This window comes from Dipteris shenzhenensis, chromosome 8 (assembly GCF_047967505.1).
Source record: "Dipteris shenzhenensis isolate YYH24624 ecotype China chromosome 8, Dip_SZ_1.0, whole genome shotgun sequence".
Lineage (NCBI taxonomy): Eukaryota > Viridiplantae > Streptophyta > Polypodiopsida > Gleicheniales > Dipteridaceae > Dipteris > Dipteris shenzhenensis.
Window position 1 is genome coordinate 2,338,673 of NC_141603.1, and position 22,914 is coordinate 2,361,586.

A 22,914-nucleotide genomic window follows, 5' to 3' on the forward strand; every position below is an offset into this window, starting at 1 on the left:
GATCGTTATAAAGAGATTGTTTTGAGCCCCTGTCAGCCTCTGGCAGAGCAGAGTCATATTGATATGGATTATGCATGGGATGCAATTTTCTTTTGCATGCAATCAGTGATTTGTGATTATGGCAAAGAATACATGAAGGCATTGAGACAAACCATTGCTAGAGCTAAAGACATTTGTCAATCTTTGACCGAGTTAAGTCAATTTTGGACTTTGTCTTTTGATGAAAATGCAATTTTATGTCAGGAAAGATTTTGTTTGCAAAGCAATGATCACAGGAAAATTACTAAATGGGAGACGAGAGCAAGACAAAGAGCCTTTCTTGACAAAGGTTTCTCCTCAAAGGAATGTTTCAAGAGTCTGCACTACAAGAGCCAATGTGCAAATATCTGCAGAACCCAGATGCCTGATGGCATTTCGACAGAGAATCAACTTGCTACAGCTTATATGAATCATTTTCAAAGTAGCTTGGGACAGTTGATCCTCCTTCTCAACAGGTTCCTGATGCGAGGCGTCAGTTATTACAGCATGTTTCTCTTTTTCTCTCTCCTCAACAAGCTCTAGATTTGGAAGATTCATTCACTGAAAGTGAATTATTGGAAGCGGTAAAATCGTGTGGCAGATGGAAATCTCTAGGATGGGATGGTCTTATAGTTGAAATTTTCATTGCATTCTGGGATAGCCTCAAGTCAACTTTGTTGCGCATGATAAATTATGCATGGAAAAAGCAGTACATGCCAAACTCATGGAAAATATGGCTGGTCAAGCTTCTTCCTAAGAAGCAGATCTGTGAGTCTCTAGCTGATTGGAGGCCTATTACCCTTATGCCCGTCATTTACAAGATCATCACTAAAATGGTGGTGAATCGGATTAAAGGGTATTTGCATGATGGCCTTCATCCTACACAATATCATTTTGTTCCTCGTAGGCACATCACTCATAACATTGCAAATGCCTATGTTGGAATCGAATATACAAAATATACTCAGCACTGCTACAAGTTGATATGGCTAAAGCATTTGATACAATTCAGTGGGATTTTATTTCGCAAACTATGATTGCATTAGGTTTTAGGCCAAAATTGCGGCACACTATTTATTGGCTCTACAATGACAATAAAGCTTACATCCTATCTGGAGATGTTTTTGAAAAGTGCACCCTTTGGTGCTCAGTACGGCAGGGTTTTCCACCATGTGCATTGTTATATGCCATAGCCACTCATCCTATGCTTCAATATATGGATCATCTCGTTGCTTCATGGTCTGCAAATTCATGACAACGACCCTTTGATTGCTCAAGCTTATACAGATGATTCCTTTTTTACTCCACAGAATACTAAGCAAGATCTAGCTTGCTTGATGCAGGCATATTATCATTATATGGGTTGGCAGCTGGTCTTTATATTAATTTTCAGAAGTCTAAATTATTGCCCTTGCATTCTAAAGAGTGCCATGCTATTTTGCGGCCGAGGGAAACTATTCCACTCAATCATATGGTTCGACGTTTGGGTTATCCTTTGGGTTGGTCAGTTACACATCACCAACAAGCTGATTGGATTTTAGCCAAGCTGAAAAAAAAGCTGGAATATTGAAAATTGACAACATGGTCTCTTCATGTTACGCTACAAACTGTTAAATTGATTCTGGTACCTTATATTCACTTTTATTTATCTCCTGATGGTTTTTTACCTCGTCAGGAGAAATAAACCATCATTCACAAGCCATACCCAAAGCATCAAGCAATTGACATTTGACTGCATGTTACACTAGGGATGTGCCCTTCATTCCCTTGAGGAATAGCAACATCCCACAACTGTTTTTATTTAAGCGTATGTCATATGAAGCCTTTTTTAAATCACCAAAGAGAGCTCCAAATGCAGTACATGGCCATCTCCTGGTGTATCTCAGCTTATTTACCTTTATAGAGGACTCCTCTTGTGATGCCTGGTGGCATTTCATTATCCATCCGATAATTTTGATAAAATCCATGGAGGCCTGCCATCTGCTGCCTTGATTATATCTAATGCCCACAATCCATAAGGCCACACATCTCATTCCCCCAGTAGCTATGGTGGAAAAGCCAGTAGCTGGGGAAAATTTTCAAGTTGCACTCTTTTAGTTTTCTTTTTATCCCTTTAGTGAACCTCGCAATTAAGACTTCATGTCTGACTAGTGACAATTTACTTTCTTGGCAGGTTTGGTGTATCACCACTAGCCAAATAGGCTTTGATCAAAGCAAGTCCTCTTGTGGGCTGAGTATAGGGGACTTCATGACCTGCATTTCTTACCGTCACAAGCGAAAGCCCATCGTATGCTTGACAATGGCCCGCAACCTGTTATTTACAAATACAAAGACTTTGTAAGCTATAGCTGTATTCAGTAGAGTAACATAAGGGAAGTCTGAGCAATAGGGACATTGCTAATGGGATAAGAGGTAACTTACTTGACCATCAACATACCAAGAAAACCACTTTTCCTTTTTCTTTAAAGACAGATGCTCAACTCCATATCTAGTTCCTGTCACTGGCACCACAGCGTCGACATCCCCACTGCACATAAATTCACAAACTGGCACACTATCAACAAGGGACGACCTTTGCAGTGTGAAGCTGTAATTAAAAAGCTATTAACCCCTTTAGAACTAAGCATATTAAACAGTTTTGTAAGTCTCTCGCCTAGAAACTATAACTGGGGGATAACCTCTGCTCACCTGAAAAGCCATATTTTTAGGCCTGCTGATATAAGTTCCTTGTAAACTGGAAGCATTGTAAATGCTGAATCTTGCCAATTGTCAAACAAGACATTACTGCATAGAATAGAACCATATACATCAGAGAATCAGGACTAACAAAAGGATATTAAAGTTTTTAAAAACAGCAGCAATATACCTTAGAGAAAGGACTGAAATAAATCAGCAAAGCATTTGGCTTTCAACATGCCATATTATTGATTATGCCTCCAGCCATAGTCTTCCATGTAAATTGCATAGAAAATCATTTACCATGTCTGCTCTTCACTTTTTCACTCATTGTTTAGAAAAATGGAAGCACCGATTGCATATGAGCACACTTTTCAAAACTTCATTTTGCATGTGGGATTGTTAAGATTTCTGCATTATCAATTGCAAACAACATTGTTTCATTCCGATGTGAGTGGATGAGATACCATAACAGATCCACTAGCCATGCCCCAAAGAGTATAGAATCCTTTTTTTAAAATTACAGAAAAAGGAACTTTCTAATAATGCTTGAAAAAATTAACCATACAAGTCAGCTATCCCGGGGGGATGGAACATGGAAACACAAACAGAAAAACTGGCTAAAATAAGACCAGCCTATTGCTAGAGAACCAAGCGTATTGCCTGGGCATCTCTCAAACAGGGGCTAACAGCTAGGGAGGAGGACTACACAGCCAGCGAATCACTCGGGGCGTAAAATTGTAAAAAAAGACTGCAGGCCAAGCCTTGCAGTAACGTTCCCACCTTTCGGTGGTCGCTCTAGGATCCGAAGTCCCCCGCTCCATGTGGCAAGTAGGGTGTAAATGATATCCTGCTAGATGGCGACCAGAGTGGCCAATATACCTGCTCACCTGAGATACTGCATACTGGATATCAGGCCATGTATTGCACAAATAAATGAGGCATCCAACAGCCTGGTTGTAAAGTGTGGCATCCACTGATTCACCTGCATCATACATAGTCAGTAAGCTTCATCCCTGGCTCCATGACGGGGCTGTAGGCTTACAATCTTGCATGTTGAACCTATCCAAGAGTTTGTGTACATATTGGTCTTGTACGAACTGGATCCCCAAATAGAAATTTAACATGCCTAAATCTGTCATGTCAAATTCAGCTTTCAATTCAGCCTTGAAATCTGCAATTATTTCCTCATTTGACCCTGTGAGCAGTATGTCATCTACATAAAGAATGATGACCAAAATATCCCCCCCATTCTTCTTGATGTAGATTGTGCTTTCAATGGGACTATTGTGTAGCCCTGTATGAGTTATAATTTTCGAGTAGCTCGTACTGCACCAACCTTTTTAAAGGGAAATCTATGCATCTTACCAAGGATGCATGCCGGTGACTCCAAAGGAGGCAATGCATTAACCATAGCATGATTCTAAAGTGTCATCAAGCTGCCATATCTCATGTGCCCATATCTAGCATGCCATAACTCCGTACTCTGCATGGCAGCAGTGGGAGTGTTTACTGCAAGTGCAAGATCGGATCTTTTCTCATAAACATCAAGCTGAAAAAGACCCCGATAGAAAGTGCTAGACAACATCAAAGCATAATCATTCTCTTTGTCTCGGACTGCACACTTAGCATCATTAAAGATAATCTCAAATCCTCCTCGATTGAGAGAGAACACTGAAAGTAAATTCTTCTTTATACCAGGCACATAAAGAACATCAGTAATTCTGAAATCTATGCCATCCGTGGAGGTAAGTATAATATCACCCACTCCACACACTGAATAAGAAGAATTGTTTGCACATGTCACCTTTTTAGTGGGTGGTGCATGAAGAGATGTAAAAAGACTCTTCCCTGAAGTGATATGCTTGGATGCACCACTATCAAAATACCAGAATGTGCATGCATCCTTCAAAGGGTCATAGCTGCAAGTCAAGAAAGCATAAGAGTCATCCTCAAGAGTGGCTGTAGTATCTGGACCAGCAACTTGAAAATCTGAAATGCAAGACAAAAAGGCATAATCCTCTTGCACAAAGATGTCTGTAACATCGCCTCCTTCACGTGCATTAGGGGACAGCCATACCCGAATCCTTTTTCTTCTCCTTTGCTATTCTCTTCTTGCGTTCACCAATGTAGTCACCCAGTTTCTTGCAGCAGTGACAAATACCCTTCCTCTTTGGGTTCTCTGCATCACCTTTAGCCTTGTGAGAGGGCTGCCCGAAATCAGATTTATGCTGATGTGTAGGCTGATTTGCATGTTGCTTTTGCTGCCCTTTCCCTTTGGGCCTGAATTTTGAAAGCATGACATGCTCGCCAACCCGTGTGGCCATGTTCTTCCTGGTTAGCTCTTCCTGCAAATCTGCCCAAAATGACAACTTCTCGTCACAGCCTATCGAAGGCTTAAAATGCACCGGAATGCTCTGCAAATGCCCAAAATCTACAAAATCTGTCTACAAAAATTGACAAATGTCTGCAAAGTGACTCAAACTGAGTCCAAAATTGCTTGCAAAACTCCCAAATTATCTTTCCACTGCCAAATTGCATTCAAAATGCAAACGAGAGATTGAAACTAAAAGCCCCAAATTCCTGCAAGAGATTAAAACTGAAAGAGAACAAATTGACTAAAAGCCCCAAATGTTGCCAAATTTGTGATTTGCCTGCAAAAGCTCCAATTTTTGAACAAATCTGCAATCTGCTTGCAATGTCTGTCCAAAAATGCAAAAAATACTCCAAAATTGCAATGTGTCTACAAAGGACTCAAAAGCCCCAATTTCTCTACAAAAAGAAACACCTACAAAATGATCTTGCAAGGAGACTCTGCAAGAAAAACCTGCAAAGGTACGATGCCTGCACAAGTACAGACGGTAGTGTACGGATTGCACGGTACTGACTGGTACCTTGTGTGGAACTGCAGGTGTACGGAATGTGCGGCAGTAGTTGTACGCAATGTGCGGCATTATACGGATGTACCGATGTATGCAGAAATTTGTAATGTTGTACGGACTTGCAAGAATGTGGGCTGGAGCTTGCAGGTGAGGAGCAGGTCCGAGAGCTCAAGCTACTCTGATACCAAATGTTGAAATGAGAGCAAAAGAAGATGCAAGAGAGCAGAGAGAAAACGTAGTGCAATAGATAAGATATGAGAACTACAAGTGTGGAGGTGTTTTTGTCCAAGTGACAAAACCACACTAACCCACTAACTGTGGTTAGGGGAAAAAACCTCCAATGAGGGAAGTGCCCTCACTCACTTATGAATTACATTGGTCACTGCCTAGAATATGCCAATAATTCTAACAAAATGCAGTGTCTAGGGCAAAACGTCTAGGCACAAAACGCAATGCGACGGGACATTTTCGCTTGTTTTTTTGTGCCGAATCCGCTCGGCTTTCTTGCTGTAGCTTATTTCTTGCCTCCATAGCTCCCTACTCTACCCTCCCTTGCTAAACCCCTTTCTATCATAGCCACTTCTACACCTTTACTCTCTTCTACCTCTTGAACCTCTCCTCTAGCCCAATCTTTCCTCTATCCTCTATCCTCTCCAACAGAGCAACCTTTCCTCTATCCTCTATCCTCTCCAACCTCTGTTGAGAGATCACACTCAACATCATGTGATCATATGTGAATAGCACTAACACATATAGAGTGCTATAAAGGAAAGGGTTAGATGCCCTAACCGTAACCCTAAATGGGTTTGTATATATTCTACATTTTTCAACCAAATCTAGTGTACAGTTAGTCATTTGTGGTGTGCTGTCTAGCTGTGCCCTCTCTCCTCATCTCCACTCTTCTCCTCTCCCCTCTTCATATTTTGTCATGGTATGAGAGCTCCCTTGTCTTCCGGTGAGACCTTGTGATCCTTCAGAGAGTGAGAGTGATTCAGAGATTGAGAGCTTCTCGAGTGTTCTTGTGAAATTTCACTTCCGTAGAGAAAAGTTTCCGTTCATTGCGTTGAGAGAAATTCCGCTCATTGAAGAATTTCCGTTCAGTTCATAGTAAGCTTGAGTGTTCTCCTTCGTTGAGAGAACTTCATCCATTCCATGTGTGAGAATTTTGTCTATTTTTTGTTCTCTGAAAGAAAGAAAGAAAGAAAGTTTATTAAAGTCTTCGGGAGACTGTGAAGGTCTATGAGACTAAAGATAACTGATACAATGAGCATAACGGTGGTGGTCTCAAAACGGGCCAACCAACCGTTTCTACAAAAAAGAGGTTATGAAGGACTATGTGTCTAGTCCTGATACAAAAAATATGTGTCTACCTCCAGATGATACAAAGAAGAAGAAGGGGGGGCACAAAAAAAAATGGGGCAGAGGGGGGAGATACAGTATACATGTGCAGGTGGTGATCGTCAGAGACCAATCATAGAGGGGCCGTCAAATGGGAAGTCGAAAAAAACCCTGCGATAGATGATTGGCCTCTGACGTCACGCGGCCTAGTCGAGCTCGGTCGTCAGGGGCGGCGGGTGGCCCTGTGGATGAGGGCAACGGTAACCCCAGTGGGGCGGGCCGAGAGTAGAGACGAGATGTCATGGACCTGGATGTGTGAGTTTCTCCGCTGACGCAACTGTCCTGTGGCTAGACTGAGAAGAGGTATCCTGTGGCTGAAAGAAGTCAGTGATAGGCCGCTGGGTGTCCTCACGCTGTGTGTGCTGCTCGTGTCGCCGTGCTCGGAGAGAAGTATCTCGGTGGCGGGTCATCTCATGTAAGAAAGCGGCAAGGCACCGCTGATCTGGGAATTGTAGCATGTGTGGGAGGGAGCCGAATCCATTGCGGAAGAGCCGAATCTAAGAGAGATAGAGAGAGACTATTTTATGTTCCATTGTGAGAGAGTCTATGATATCCTAGCAACCTCTCCAGATAGCTAGGTGACTCTTCCAAGCTTTAGCAACACCGTGACCTCCAACAATTCTAGAAGCAGTCGGCTGCATCAACGTCCTTCAACAAGGAGCTCTGCAGAGGCTTCTACCTCGACCTCCAACAAAAGGCTTCTACCGTCACTACAATACCTCTTCTACAAGGACCAGCCAAGACTAAGGCTTAGCAAAGCCTCTCCAACGGCGGCTCCTCCATGCATGCAAAGCTCCTACAACAATGAAGCAACGTGCTCAAGCTTCAAATACCAACCGGGTGACTCCTCCATCACAGGCAGCCCGCAAGGCATGCAGCAACACCTGCGCTTGTCGGATAGCGTCGTTGAACGCCAAGTCTGCTCGGATCTGCACTAGCACCACGATTGCTGCTATCCACACCTTCTTCAACACCACACAAACATTCCATCTCCATAGACGACTCAAAAACGGCCAAGCCATCACCCGTAGGCCTCAGTTGACTCCAGCCTCCACTGACACACCAAAGTGGCTCTAACGAAGCTCAAACGACAACACTACAGGCATACACCGAACGAGCAGTTCCAGCCTCCCGCCATCGCCAGCCAAACAGGTCTGCAGCAGCAGTGAAGCGGCACCTCCCACATGCACCTAAGCTACGTCATCTCAGCAACGGCCTCTCTACAAGGGCAAACCTCAACTCAGCAACGGCTCCTCATCTAGAGATACCCGCTTGAGCGCTACTCCTACCAAAGGCATCTCCACCAGCTCATCGAACGACCAACGGACTCACAGGCCCTCTGTCAACGACCGGCTCTCCTCACCAGAATCTTTTCGAGATTTTGTCAGCATCTTTGAAATGATTTTGACAGCCCAAGTATCGACACGTGGCACCCTCACAAGGTCTTATTCTCCACGTGATACCTTATCGTGCCACGTTAGTAATTACAGACCATCTGCCATGTCACCGCCGACTGACACGTGGCACTAACTGCCACATCATCTGAGCTACCACGTCAGCTAGCTTAGTCAGCTGCCACATCAACAGGTTGACTAGTCAATGCATACCACGTCATCTTTGCCATGTCAATCTCCACATCATTGACTCCACGTCAGCATTGACAAAGTCAAGGTGCCAAGTAGGCTCTATCTGACACATTAGCACATGTTGCCACCTCACCAAATCCAGTCAGCTACCACGTCATCGTTGCTACGTGGCAGTCCCCTGACAGGCACTCTTACCCCCTAGCAAGCACACACAGTCCATTGCATGTGAACACAAGTGCCACCTCATTACACAGTGCTTCCAAGGCACACCCGTTGCCAGACACAATCTTCTCACAGCATCTGCATACAGCTGCCACATCACCACTGTGCTTCACAGGCAATCCTCTTCACAAGCATAGTTTACATGTGACCCTGAGTGCCACATCATCATGGCTGAGCTATTGTGGCTCTACTTGGGGTGTTTTCGGCAATTCTTGCTCTTCTTCAGCAACCCTTTTTGTAGATGATTGTGAAATTGGTACGTCTATCTCGTGTGTATTTGAGGTGTTCCATTCTGATTCCTCATCAAAGATTACATCTCTAGAGATAATGACCTTGCGGTTGATGGGATCATATACTTGTATGCTTTGCTTTCTTCACTGTAGCCAACCATGATGCATTTGCGTGACTTCGCATCCAATTTCCTGCGATGATCATCATGTATGTGGGCATATGCAATGCAACCAAATATGCGAAGATGCCCAATGTGTGGCTTGTGTCTAGTGAATGCTTCATAAGGTGTCATACCCTGAATCGGTTCGGTTGGAAGCCGATTAAGTAAGTAGTTTGCAGTGGCTATTGCTTCTTCCCAATACTGATTCGGAAGATGCTTTTCCCTAAGCATTGCTCTAACATTGTCTGCTAAAGTATCATTCTTCCTTTCAGCTCTTGCATTCTGCTAGAGAGTATCTGCACGAGTGAATTGTCTTCAAATGCCGTGACTTCTGCAAATGTTCATGAATGCTCTAGACATTTATTCATCTCCTCTAGCTTATCTCATGACTTTGATCTTTCTGCCTATTTGGTTTCCTACCATGGCTTTGAATTCTTGAAATCTCGAAAACACTTCAGATTTCTCTTTCAGAAAGTAGACCCAACAATATCTGCAATAGTCGTCGATGAAAGTCAAGTAGTAAAGTGAACCATTGACGCTGCGGGTCTGGGCATAACCCCATACGTTTGTATGCATCAAATCAAGAATACCTCTTCCTCGAGAGGTGCTTCTGCCAAAGTTGGTTTGCTTTTGTTTGCTGAAGCAGCATGCTTTGCAAACTTTTCCAAGAAACTGTAGCCTTGAAATCCCGTTTGCCATATTCTGATTCCTGAGATCTAGCAAGCTCTTTAAATTGATATGACCATATCTCTTGTGCCATTTTGTAGATAGTGGCATCTGTTGCGGTTGAGCTGACATGGCATGCAAATTTGGTATTGTAGCTAGCATTCTGTACAAGCGTTCTTCCTTGACTCCTTTTCCTACTAGCTGAAATCTTCTGGATTTGTCTCTGATAGTGCATTAATCTCCATTGAAGATGACTCAGTAGTTGTGTTCCTTCATTTGACCTACTGACAAGAGGTTCTTGCTGAGCTTCGAAACATAGAGTACATCTTTCATCAATCCTTTCGTACCAGTGAAATTGTTTATAGGGATAATGCCTATCCCTTGAACTGGATTCGGTGTATTATCTGTTGTGTAGATGACATTCTTTTGACCTTCTAATAGTTTCAACTCTGTGAACCATTTTTGATGATTTGTCATGTGAGATGATGCACCGCTGTTGATGTACCAAGGATCTTGATCTGCTTGGTCGACTTGTTAGCTGAAATCCTCTTTTAGATTTGCAATTAGTGTCTAGCTATATTATATCAATCTTCCGCATTTCCTCGTTTGCAAGAAACACATTCCCATGTTCATTTGCAAAATGACTTTGACTAGAATGTCCACCACGATGATTTCCTCTTCCACGGAAATTCCCTCGATTACTGCTGGATTGACCGCCTTGGTCGTACTGCTTCTGGAAATCTCTTTCATAGTGTCCAAACTTATGACACTAGTTGCACTGGATGTTTGACACGTTGGTGGATGCATTCTGTCGTCCTTAGAATCTTCCTCGATTGGAATGATTTCCTCTTTGCTGATTCTGATGTTGCTGAGGATGATGCTGACTTTGTTAATGACTTTTTTGATGATGATGACCACTTCTCTGGAATGATCTACCTCTGCCTGTGCCTCTGTCTCTGCTTGTGTCTGAAGCTGTGAATGCCTGTTCATTAGAATGACCTTTGCGTGCATGAATGGCTTGTGTCCTGAGTTCTTCACTAAGTAAAACTGGCTGAAGTTTTTTCAGTGTGTGTATTTGTTGTTGAATGAGAATACTTTGGACTAGATTCTCGTATCCTTCTCCTAGTCCATTCAGGATGACTTGAACCATTTGTGTTGGATTCTTGGTCTCTCCTGTTGCTGCGAGTTGATTGTTGTAGTCTTTGATCCGGAGTATGTAAGCATGAGTGGTTTCGCTGGTGTTGCGGAAACTTTGGTTGATTTGGTTTCTCAGTGTGAGAATCCTGGAAGTGTTCTTGGACTCGTAGAGAGGTGCAAACATATCCCATGCTTCTTTTGATGTCTAGACTATGTTGGGCTGCCCTAGCATGACATCTTGCACATTCTGCTTGATCAGATGATATGCATACTTATCTTTCTTATCCCATTTTGCTTGTGCTCGGGCAATGGCATGATCTGCTACAGGTGCGAAAACTGATGGTGTAGTATGAGATGCCGTTGTTGGTACTGTGATAATAGGTGGAGTAGAGCTACTGCTGGCTGGACTGTCTAATGGTCTAGGTGTAGATCCATCAACATACTCCCATTTGTCCTGAAGTACAAGAATGGTCTCCATTCAGTATTTCCATGTGCCGTAATTGGAGTTGTCTAGCTTAGCAAATGCCTCGAGATTGAGTCATAGTCACAAGAAACGTTTCGTCTGTTTCAACAAGTTTCGTTTCGGCTTTTCGTACGAAATAGATAGGTTTTGAATTGATACTTAATATATACCCTTATAGGGACAAAAAGATATGTTATATTTAAGTTAGAGTGAACAAAGAGAAATATAAGTCAAGATACTAAAAGGAAATTCAAAACATAAACACCTTGGATTCTAGAAAAAACGGGGCAAAAACGTTTATTTTGATATGGGCGAAACAAAGGTTTTGTTGAGAGCGTTTCGTCCTATTTCGAAACATTTCGTCTGTTTCGGGTTTCGAGGTTTCGAATAGGACGAAACGGGTTTTCATGTGACTATGGATTGAGTTTGCTAGTTGTAGACATGGTGCAAGAAATGTACTACAAGGCTTGTGGCAAATGATGCCGGGAATAGAAAGAGGCTTTACAAGACTGAAAGATGTGCACAATGCCGTGAAATAGCTAAATATGCTTTACAGTGATGGCATGTGTGTGAAATCAAATCATGTGCTATTTTCCCACTGATCAATCGACAATGCCTCTGAACACTCTAAAGTCTGCTCACTGAACTGATGAACGTCAGGTTTCAAGTAATGTGATGTGAAACCGTATGTGAGCGTAGGGACTGACTCCGAGTAGGAACTAGTCGGGAATTTTGGGCATGGCTTAGATTGGCAACTTAAAGAAATTCAAAGTGTCTCCTCTATGGCGATCTAGTGTACTCTGATCTAGATCTATACCAACTGTCGATCAATGAAAGAACATCAAATAATTTCTTTTCTTTGGTTCTTTTTATGTACTGGGTTAGATGCGTCGATGTAGAGACAGATGTGCATGTAGGAACTGGATTTGTCGACGGCGAGACTCAAAAGTGATTGATACTTGCGCTGAAATGTACGCGTGATGTGATGAGTGTGTAGAGCACGAAAAATCGAGCGATTGGAGCGTCCTCAAATTCTTCCTGGATTAAGAGATATGGCTTGATTTAGGTGGATGCAAAGTGCTCGGTCTACTAGGGAAAGCAGACCACCAACCAGATAGACATATGCTCAGAAAGGCAAAGCAATTCAGGTTGAAACCACCAACTATGCTCTTATGACTATCATCATGGCTACAGAAGAGCCAATGTACTTCGAAGATGCAGTAGACAAGCCAGAATGGCAAACTGCTATGAATGAAGAAATGGAATAATACTTGGGAATTATGCGACCTTCCACCAGGAAAGAAGGCCATAGCAAACAAATGGGTATACAAAGTGAAGTACAATCCAGATGGCAGTATTCAAAGATACAAAGCCATATCACTTGCAAAAGGATTTGCACATCAATATGATTATCTAGACGAGGAAGTCTACATGTCAATCCAATCCCAAAAAAAACCATGATCGACCTGTTGAGCTGAAGTGACATCACCAGGGCGTCACGTATGCTCACAGGTTGATGAGAAGGACTAGCCTTGGGTGTCATCTGACAACCTAGCGTGTGTACGTAGTTGGCCACAAGGGGCCTGTGTTTTTCCTTGGCGGAGCTGAGTACAGCCCTTGTGCTTTTGCATTTGCGTGTGAATGAGCTGAGTTGGTTGCCTTTGGGTTAATTGAGAATGCCCAATTCTTTCCTTCAGATTATTCTTGATTGAAAGCTAGTTTGGAGAGCCATTGCAGGCAGAGAGATGCACGGGTATTGCTTTCAGTTCGAGTGAAGGTTTCCTTGAGATTGTAAGCTGATCATTATGCTTTCACCCATTGCTTGGGCATATGCCACTGGCTTAGTGGGAATTTGAGACAGTCAAAGGAGTTGTATGACCCCACATAGGTTGCTAGTAACAATTTCTAAGTCCCGAGTAAGCATTTTGGATGCCTATTGCCACTAGGAGTGAGAGCACAGCCCAATAGGAGCTATCCCTTGGGATACTGAGGCCTATTAGAGCGTAAAGCATTGTCAATGGATACTAGCTGTGTGTCCATGCTTTATCTTTACCTCGTGAGTAGGTGAATGGCTAAGAGGGCACTCAAGGCAGCTAAGGGGGATTGTGTGACCAAGTATTGGTTGCTAGGAACAGACCTAAGCTGAGCACACGTGCTTTGGAACTGAAATGGATCCCTATTTGCCATGTTTGGTGGGAGCCATTCTCAGCAAAGAACAAGCATTGTTTATGGATGCCTAACGGGCTGTGTAATGTCATTGATGCTAGAGGGATGGTACTTGTATGACTGCCATAATATTTGCTGCGTTAAGAAGCAAGTATTCCTATTGGAAACAGGTTGATGTATCGGGATGTATGCTGCTTATAGGGTGAGAGACTATTGGTGGTGACAGTCCTGATCAGTGGGGAAAGCTTATGTATGCTTTCTTTTTCTACTTGGAACAGATAGGTGGTTAATTGGGCACTAGTGACAGCTATGGGGAACTGTGTGGCCAAGCGTGGTTACTAGTGACAGGTGCACGCTGTGTGCAAGCTTTCTGGAATAGGAATGGAGGCCTATTGCCAGGACTGGTGAGAGCTGTGAACAGTAGAGGCTTTGCTGGGCATGTGGATGGATAATGGGATGTGGAATGCCCTAGATGCAAGAAAGAATGTATCCTTTATGTAGCCTAGAATTTAGGGCCTCTCAATTAAGTAAAGAAATACTCAGAGGGGCGCCAAGGTTTTTGGGGCCAATCTGTGTCTTTATCCTGGTGTAGGGGCACTCTAGCACCCAATCTTGTACATTTGCTGAATTATTGATGTAACAGTGTTGGCTGGTTCTTTGTTAGTACTACTGCCCTTTAATTTATTGAAGGCCAGTTTCAAGTGATGTAGCAGCTAGCGTGGCACTAACAATTCATGCTAGGATATTTGAAGCATAAAAGGCAACAATTCAAAGAATATCTTCAATACATAGGGGTTAACCATACAGAATTCAACACTAGGTTATCCTATGCTCCCATGACCGGCATAATCTCGTTCATAAGGTTTTTGTATTATGTCTCAAAAGACAAGATAAGAACTTCAAGTTCCAAATACAATTGGTTCAACCAGTAAAGCTAAGAACAAGAGAAAGCAAATGGAGAAGATCATATATCAGTTAAAGACTGAGGGTCTGTTGATTTAGCTTTGAAGTCCTTCATCAATGCAATGCCATCTTGATAGACAGCCCATTTGTCTTCTTTTCAGGCCACCTTTACCTTTGCAAGGTCTGAGGCCTTGTTCTTCAACTGAGCTTCCATGAGTTCCTCTGAAATCCACACTTGTAAACCTTTCAACTTATTGGATTGTATAATAATATGTGTTCTTTCAGCTCGTCTTGAAAGTAAAAATTGCATGCGCTCCTTCTTGACCAATTCGAAGTCTAAATCTGCCCATTCAATGCCTGCTAAAGCTTTGCTGATTTTTTTACGCGTATATTCTGCTAAATTCCAGTTGTCAAGTAGCCCTCCAATCATGAGCTTCTTTGAGTTGAGCTGCCTTTCAGCTTGCTCTTTTACTTCTTTTTGCAGTTGTGTGGACACCAATGTATCTAAGGAGCTCTTCAATTCTCCTTTGACTTCTCTTGTCTCTCTGCCAAGACCCTCTTTTCCATTCTCAGCTCTGCCCGCTAGGCTTTGTTCCTCAGACAGCACAAAGAGGACCATCATAGTGATGCCACACCGCAGTTCCCAACCTCTTCATGGGCTTGGACACTTTGTACTAATGTTTATATTTATGTTTGTATTTAAAATTTGTCTTGGGTGTAGATGCCCACTTGGCGTCTCCACCCATTCAGCTCATTGTACCTGGCTTTTTCAGCCTCATAGACCCTTCAATCTTTCGAAGACTTTAATAATCTCTCTCTCTCTCTCTCTCTCTCTCTCTCTCTCTCTCATCGAAACGAGCCAGTGGAGATAGTGCAGTCCTACACCTATCTAGGAGCAGTCTTCACTATGACACATGGAGCCCATGCACGACTCACACGGGGGTGAGGTGCTCTAGCCCGATTGGAGAGACAGTGCTTCAAGGCACACTTTCAAGATCCACCGACGAAGTGCTGGCTCTTCAATACACTAATGCCACCGACGGCCATGTATGCAGCACCCTTTTGGAATGTGACCTACCGATGGCAAAGTGGAGGAGATTCGAGCGGCTATAGGTGACTATGGGATCTAGGATGATTTGGAGCAAGCCCTCAATCTCGCATGAGATAGTAAAGGCAAAGTTCGCCATGACACCACTACAGATTGATGCCATCTTCCAGACACTGACATTCATTCACAGAGTCTGGGACTTACCCCAGTGAAGACTACCGAGGCTGGCTTTGGAGTCATCCCGACGACTAGCTGAGAGCGGGACGGACACATGGTATAAATGTATATCCACATGGTTTGCCAAACACACGATTCAGATCGACAGGCTCCCTCAGTGGATCACACGATAGTGGGCCGAATCCACTCCCATCCTAATAGAGATGGTGGAATCGCCCCCGAATCTTGTAGTAGGCTGGGCAGGCGCAGAGATAGTGCTACTCTGTCTCAATCTCTCTCAGCGCGCATAGCATGCAGATCCGATCCTCTCTAGGTATGCGTACTACTCTCCCCGTCTCGATTCTTAGCTGATGGGATGAAACCCGCATCTCCCCAATGGCAATCCTCAATGCGTGTGAGACTCCTCTATCCTCTAGATACTGGGGTTTGATGATGAATCCCTCCTCCGAGACTCTCAGGAAATGGTCACGGTAGAACTGGGTCTTGGTGGGGAGCTCTTGATCTCCCCCCCAAGCCCGAGATGTGTAGAGTTGGAGGAGGTCTAACCATATGATACGGTTAACCTCATCTCATGGGATCGACTCAGGGGGTGCATCCATATTGTACTGAAAGGCATGACCAAGTTTACATTCGGCTTTATCTACTTGACATGCGCCGACACAGGGAGACCCTACTACAACAAATCACAGAGCAGCAGGTCCTCAATCACAGAGCAGCAGGAGAGGACCAGACCACAGGATACAGAGGCTGACTTGACACAGCAGCATGTCACAGATTTCTATGCATTTGAGTCAGCTCCAGGACATAGTGGGATGGAGGAGGAGGAGCTAGCTGATATGCGAGCAATATGGGTTGCCGAGAGAGAACTGTAGAGGCTACCTACGACATGGAGAGTGACCAAAGCACACTCGATTGAGGTCCGGATCTATCACAGCTTTCCTCAAAGGAGACTGCCTGAGACAAAGGGTCACTCTAAACATAGCTCAGCGGGTTCAAAGATCAAGGAGACCACGTCCCCTCCGCCACCATAGTGTGAGACAGCCAGATAGACGCAGATCCGAGATATTTCAGCCCTCATAGATGAGACAACACAGTGTCCGGTTTTGGATTCTGAGTTCTAGTTCCATTTCCAGCTCTCTTCCTACTTTTAGATAGTACATGATGTGATATGATATGACATGATATGATATGGTATGACATGTTTTGTATTTGATTTTGCTTGAGCTATCGAGCTCTTTATTTCAGCATAGTACTCAGCAAGGGCCTTAGCATGCCCTTTGTTCCAGCCCTTTGTGGCTTGTATGAGTTTTTTTCCCTTTTGGTGTTTTCTGCACTTTGTCCCATAGGCCTGTGAGGCCTTCTGCGGAGCGGCGGATGTTATTCTCTCTCTCTCTCTCTCTCTCTCTCTCTTCAATCTCATAGACCCTTTGGTCTTTCATAGACATTAACAAACTTTCTTTCTTTCTTTCTTTTCTTTCTACTTCCTCACTTCCCCTACTCATCCCTTCCTCTTGCTATCCTTTTCCCCTTCCTCTTGCTATCCTTTTCGTTTTTATGTGCCCTTTCACTAGTATCTACAACTATCCCATCACCTTCAATACAAAGCTGCTGAGTCGGACTGACCATGTCAATAATCAGAGAACTCCCAATATCTATAATATGTTAATAGATGTCAATAGGGAGAGAGTGCGTTAGGATCTTGTAAGTATTAATATCTACCTTACAATGCATTCTATGTTAGCTTTAGTAATGGTACAAAGAGGTATGACCTATTCAAGAATAGTTGTGCGTGCTGCTCTAGATCCCATATCAACGAATCAACTGACGCAATATGACATTCATCTATTTTGCTACTCAAGATTTCTCTTCCCATTTATGTGCCCGTGCATCTCTATATCGTGTGTCTGATTTCAAAAATTCAATTACGCAATTTGACTAGTTACCTGCATGCTGTCCAGTTGTATGATATTCCGGTTACATTTGCATGAAGAGCTTCCTGTACGTCTGGCCGATTGAAGTAGATTTCAGCATAGTTCTCAGAACATGGATCATATCCAGCCACATGGCGTAAAGACTACAAAATGCAAGCCAAAGATAATCTTATTGAAGGAAAGGCATAGTCAAGAATTCTCAATACAATACACACTCCCATTGCTAATCTTAATCTTCATAACAAAAAACTTTTTCCTATTCAGCAATGCTTACATGAGTTATCTTTCAAGTTTCAATTGATTCAAAAAGAAAAAAAAGAGGTTTACTTTATTAAATCAATACTATGTTCTATGGCCTTCACTTGGGAGTAAAACAGATGAGAAAGTCCCTAGATTAGAAGGGTGCTTATCTTGAAAGGGATGATAAATTTGGTCATTGAAATTTCAAAAAAATAACGAATGGACAGATAGATAGCAGAGTTGTTTACAGGGTTGCTCTTTGATCTTCTGGATATGAGCATTCGACTTTGAGCAGCGCTTGTACAAGTAGGAGTATAAATACTGTATGGGTCAATGTTTCCGAATTCCACATTAAAAGCATCTTCTTGGAGACGATTACATAATGCCGAGACATTATCGAGGTGAAAATCACAAGCCTCAAGAAGAGAACGGTACAAGGTGTCTGATATCAATGCATGGTCCCACCAATATTCAACAAGGCCCACACCATCATAAAATCCATCCAGCACTCCATTTCCAACCTGCAGTTAGCAAAGGACACATCAGTGATACTATGTATGCATCACACATTGCATAAGATGGAACATTCAGAGCCATCACTTTTAGAAATCTCCAAAGAAAAGCTCACAACTTCTAGCAATAAGGAAAAATCTCGACAAATTGTTGAAAACCCTTCCTTTTACTATCTTCCCAAAACATAACAAAAAATCGTAGGAATGACTTTAGACACACCTTATCTTCAAAAAAATTGAATACAACTGCTTGTCCTTCAAAAGGAACATTAGTATTCAGCTAATTTCAAAGCATTAAAGGCTCATATTTGACAGCTCGAGGTAATGCTCCTCATGAATCAAGATATATAAAGCATGTAAGTATGATGACAGTTGATCAGAAGAAAGATTTCTCACACACTAGGCAAATCCTAAAACTTCTGATGAAAGCACATAGGGAATTAGCAAGAATGAAGGAAGATTTGATATTTGAAGATAAAAACAGTGTCATGTCAAAGCAGGATAAGAGTACTATAGACATGTCTGCAACGTAAGGAACTCAGAACAAGCGAACATAAAGTCTCGATGTGTACATGTTGGCGAGAAGCAGAGCAAGAGAGAGAAATAAAGTCTGTTGTAGTCTACGGAGACTGAAAAACTGAATACAATAGGAAGACTGAAGAGTGGAGCCACTAAAGCAAGCATCCACTTACATATAGTTTGGTCCAAGGGAAAGTTGGTGGATAACAAAAGTCTGTAACATGTACCACTGTCATCCACTAGCACTCTAAAACATAAGTGTCGTCTATTATCACATACACTTTATAGCTTGAAGTTAGACAATTGCTATACTCCACGTAAACAAATTGTATAAAAGCAAACACGTACAACAAAATCCCCATAATACCATGGAGTACTAGTAGGGTTTAGAAAAATAAACATGTACTCCAAATTCTAGAAACCCTAGTGCAAAAGTGCAGCATAAATGATACCTACCATCTGTCTTAAGGATCCCATAGATAGGGTTTGCTACAAAATCTCAAAGAAGATCAGCAATCACAATCAAAATCTATGCCAAACGTTCCTGTAGTTTGTAAAAGGAAACAGTTTCACTGAAAGGGTGAGCCAAATTAGACCACAAATAAGCAATCAAGCTCTTCACAAATATCCTTTCTACACAATCCCCTGGTAAGAGTTGAATCTTTAGAACTTATGGCCATTGCATTTAGAAGTCACCATTGAAAAACCTTGTTAGAAGCTCAAAGTTATTTGGGAGACTGTGTCCAGCATCACTACTGCGAACATGTGGGTTGCCTGCTGCAGTTTTGTGATGGGAGGGCATCAGGTTGCCTCGGCAGCCACTCTTGTCGCCATATGGTGGGGTATCATTTCCGGCACCCTTCGGGAGCGCGGGACTCCAAGCTCTAGAGCTACCGCCAAAAGGCCTGAACGTTTCTGCAAAGCTTGGCCGGCAGGTTTCTATATCATCGCCACGGGAGGTATTCACTAGTTGATTACACCTCCCTGGTTCTTAGTTCCTGTTCCAAAGATTCCCTAGGCCGTGGACTGGGTTCTCTGAAAACGTGAGGGTGTTAACATTAAACAGACGATACATGATCAGGGCCTTCTCGATTGCTGATTTGTATGGTTGACTCTCGAGTTTTAATAGAAGGTTCTTTTCTTGGGGGGTGGGGGGAATTGAAAAAGAAGCTCAAAGTTATGGCGATTCTCAAGAGGAAGGTTCAGAAAGCAAGAGTTGCATTTGGAGAGGCAATTTTAGCAAGGGCCTTGAAGCCAGGTGAGTCAAATCACATACAGCAACTTTTAGCAAGGGCAGGCTTCAAAAGTGGGAATTCTTGTTGTGTTTTTAGTAGCACACAAGCAAGCAGTTTGTAATCGGAGGTTTGGATGCAGCTTCCTACCACATCGAAACTCAGCCAGGATCCATCAGCCAGGAGTTGAAAACTGAGCCAGGTGCAGGGGGGAGAGGAAGCCAGGTGGCCAAAAATCCAAGAATACCTGGAATAGTGTGGGACATCCACAAAATGTGAAGTCTTTGATGATTTACAGCGCAATTCAAACATGAACAAAAGGCAAAAAGGGGCAGCACCAACCCCTGCCAGGGTTAGCAAAACTCAGAGAGCGAAAAGAGCATAAAAGTGGAAAGCAAATGCCATATCCTCTTCCTTTTGACATGTGGCAATTACTACAATTAAGAAAGCGATTAGCTACCACTAAAAAGATAAAATAAAGCTAACTTGAGGTTAAAGGTGAATTTTGTTTAACCATACCTTTAACCGGTTCCTAACCCCCAAACTACGACAAATGTCAGATTAGATCCAATTTGGACCCAAATGATACGTATCATCAGCTCATGCTTTGGACTAATCGTGAGTGTCTAGAGTGTAATAGTGAATTAGCGCCCGCAAAACAAAGTCCACTAATTATACTTTCTACGTGGATTTTCACTATTTTTATTTTTTTTAAACGCATACCAGGAGACCCGTAAGGTTTATAACAGGATCTTGGAATCCCTTCACATTGCGTTCATAAACCAGCTTTGAAAGCTGTGGCACGTAATGTCCTGCACAATTCAGTAGTCTTCCTTTCAGATTGAAAGCACGTTTGCTTATAAAACGAATAAGCAATGCTTCCCAGGCGCCTTACCTGCATAGCTCTCTCCCGTGATGTAAAACGGCCTGCCCTTGTACTGTGGGAATCTCTCAAACCATTTTACAACAAAAGTATGAGCATCTTCCGCTGCATTTGGGAAAAAAAGACAAGTATATTTAGCATTTCACACAAATTACACTTCCCAGTCACTAGAGAAGGTCTTGGAAAGAAACCTGTTCGTTGATCGCCAGTCGTTTTCAGGTCTGAAGATGTGTTAGTGTATGAAAATCCTACACCAGCAGGTGACTCCAAAAAAAGAATGTTCACAGCTGCAGTAGGATAAGCTCTTCACTGAGGTGAGTTGTAAATATAGCTGGAAAGTCTTGGAGAATCTGGTGACTGGAAAATGCTTTCAAAAAAATACCTTCATTCCACGAATATAAGCTCCTATAAAGCCCACTGCTATTTTTGAAAATTCGGAATGGGCCAATCTCCTCCATGGCTCCAAATGCAAGGGACGAACATCCAGGACCTACAAGATATAAAAATCATTAGTTAAGACGTGAGGTCTAAGGTTCAAGAACATAAACATTGGCGAGACTTGTTACAACTATACATAGCGGAACAGCAGCCACCCTCTTTGAATCACTTGCCCCCTAAATGGCTTTGTAAAAATTAGAAAATTAAATAGCACAATACCATCAAATATAGTACATATCCGTTAGTGCTTCATGCACAAAATGTTTGCTCTCATAGAGGTATCCACCTGACCCACACATGAGATAAAAGGTTTTTGTACACAATTTATGTTAAGAGTTGAGAGATTAAGTTCAAGTCTATGAATCTATAAATATATATTGTTCATCATTAAGTGCATACACGAGATGTTATTATTGATGGGGTTCCTAGATTACCTAGAAATGTATGGAGGGGCTGAGGTTCCATGGCATTAGTGGGAGCTGCAATAGTGACAACTCCAGAAAAATAGGGGAAATGTTACTCATGAAGATGAGTAGCACTTCATACAAGCCTTAATTAATCCTAGCCTTAATCACAGTTACCTAAGGAAAACACCCACATGAGTACATACAAGCCAAGATATCCACGACTAGGTTGAATGATACCAAGAAGGCTAGTGTCTAGTAAATATCAAACATTTTTAAAGATATAGTAACTATTGCAATAGTGTGGCAACTTGATGGATACTTCAATATATGGATGCCACCCATGACTTCTTAAATGCTACTTAGAGCAAGAAGTATCAACTTGATGAAGACTTCAATATATGGATGCCACCCATGACTTCTTAAATGCTACTTAGAGCAAGAACTATGCTTGAAGTTTCATGATTGAAGTGCTTGAAGTTTTATGATTGAAGATGAGATTATTCAATTTACAAATCTAAAAACATATGTGGTCTTAAGCAAGCTTCCTATTGAAGTAGAGGAAAACTTTGAGAAGATGTCTTTGCATGGGAATGACGTTGAAGCTATTATATACATCAAGCAAGAGATATGATATAGTGAGATAAGTAGATATGGTGATGATAATCCTCTACATGGCTCTTATATAATTGTGAAATGAGACACATGATGAGTTATTACTCTTGATTGCAAGTTAGGAGGGGCGTATTCATTGAGACACGTCGATGTACATAATCCTAATCATCATTCACTCCCACAATTCCTACCATTGAGCCATTAGCACATTATGACCATGTTAATGTAAATGGAATGTTGTATTCACCACAACCCATATACATAACAAGAGTGACACATTGGATGACTATAGGGTATATCCATTGGAGTACTTATCAAGCGTGTAGGGAGATTCATTTAAGTTGAGGTCTTTTCATACAACAAGTACTTATCAATTAAGTTGAGGTCCTTTCATACAACAAGTTTGT

General features: G+C 42.4%; 1 protein-coding gene across 1 annotated transcript in view; it reads right to left on the reverse strand.

The window, feature by feature from the left end:
• Positions 1-1,649: 1,649 nt before the first annotated feature.
• The window catches only part of LOC147898951 (serine carboxypeptidase 24-like), a 29,300-nt gene continuing 8,035 nt past the window's right edge, over positions 1,650-22,914 (reverse strand). The window contains exons 2-10 of the mRNA XM_087377642.1: positions 21,433-21,540; positions 21,242-21,337; positions 21,063-21,155; positions 20,891-20,979; positions 18,153-18,425; positions 17,677-17,807; positions 2,707-2,802; positions 2,440-2,545; positions 1,650-2,329 (exon numbers count right to left, since the gene is read on the reverse strand). Coding sequence (XP_087233768.1) covers positions 2,177-2,329; positions 2,440-2,545; positions 2,707-2,802; positions 17,677-17,807; positions 18,153-18,425; positions 20,891-20,979; positions 21,063-21,155; positions 21,242-21,337; positions 21,433-21,540 — 1,145 coding nt within the window. The 3' untranslated portion in view covers positions 1,650-2,176. The remainder of the gene's footprint in view (positions 2,330-2,439; positions 2,546-2,706; positions 2,803-17,676; positions 17,808-18,152; positions 18,426-20,890; positions 20,980-21,062; positions 21,156-21,241; positions 21,338-21,432; positions 21,541-22,914) is intronic.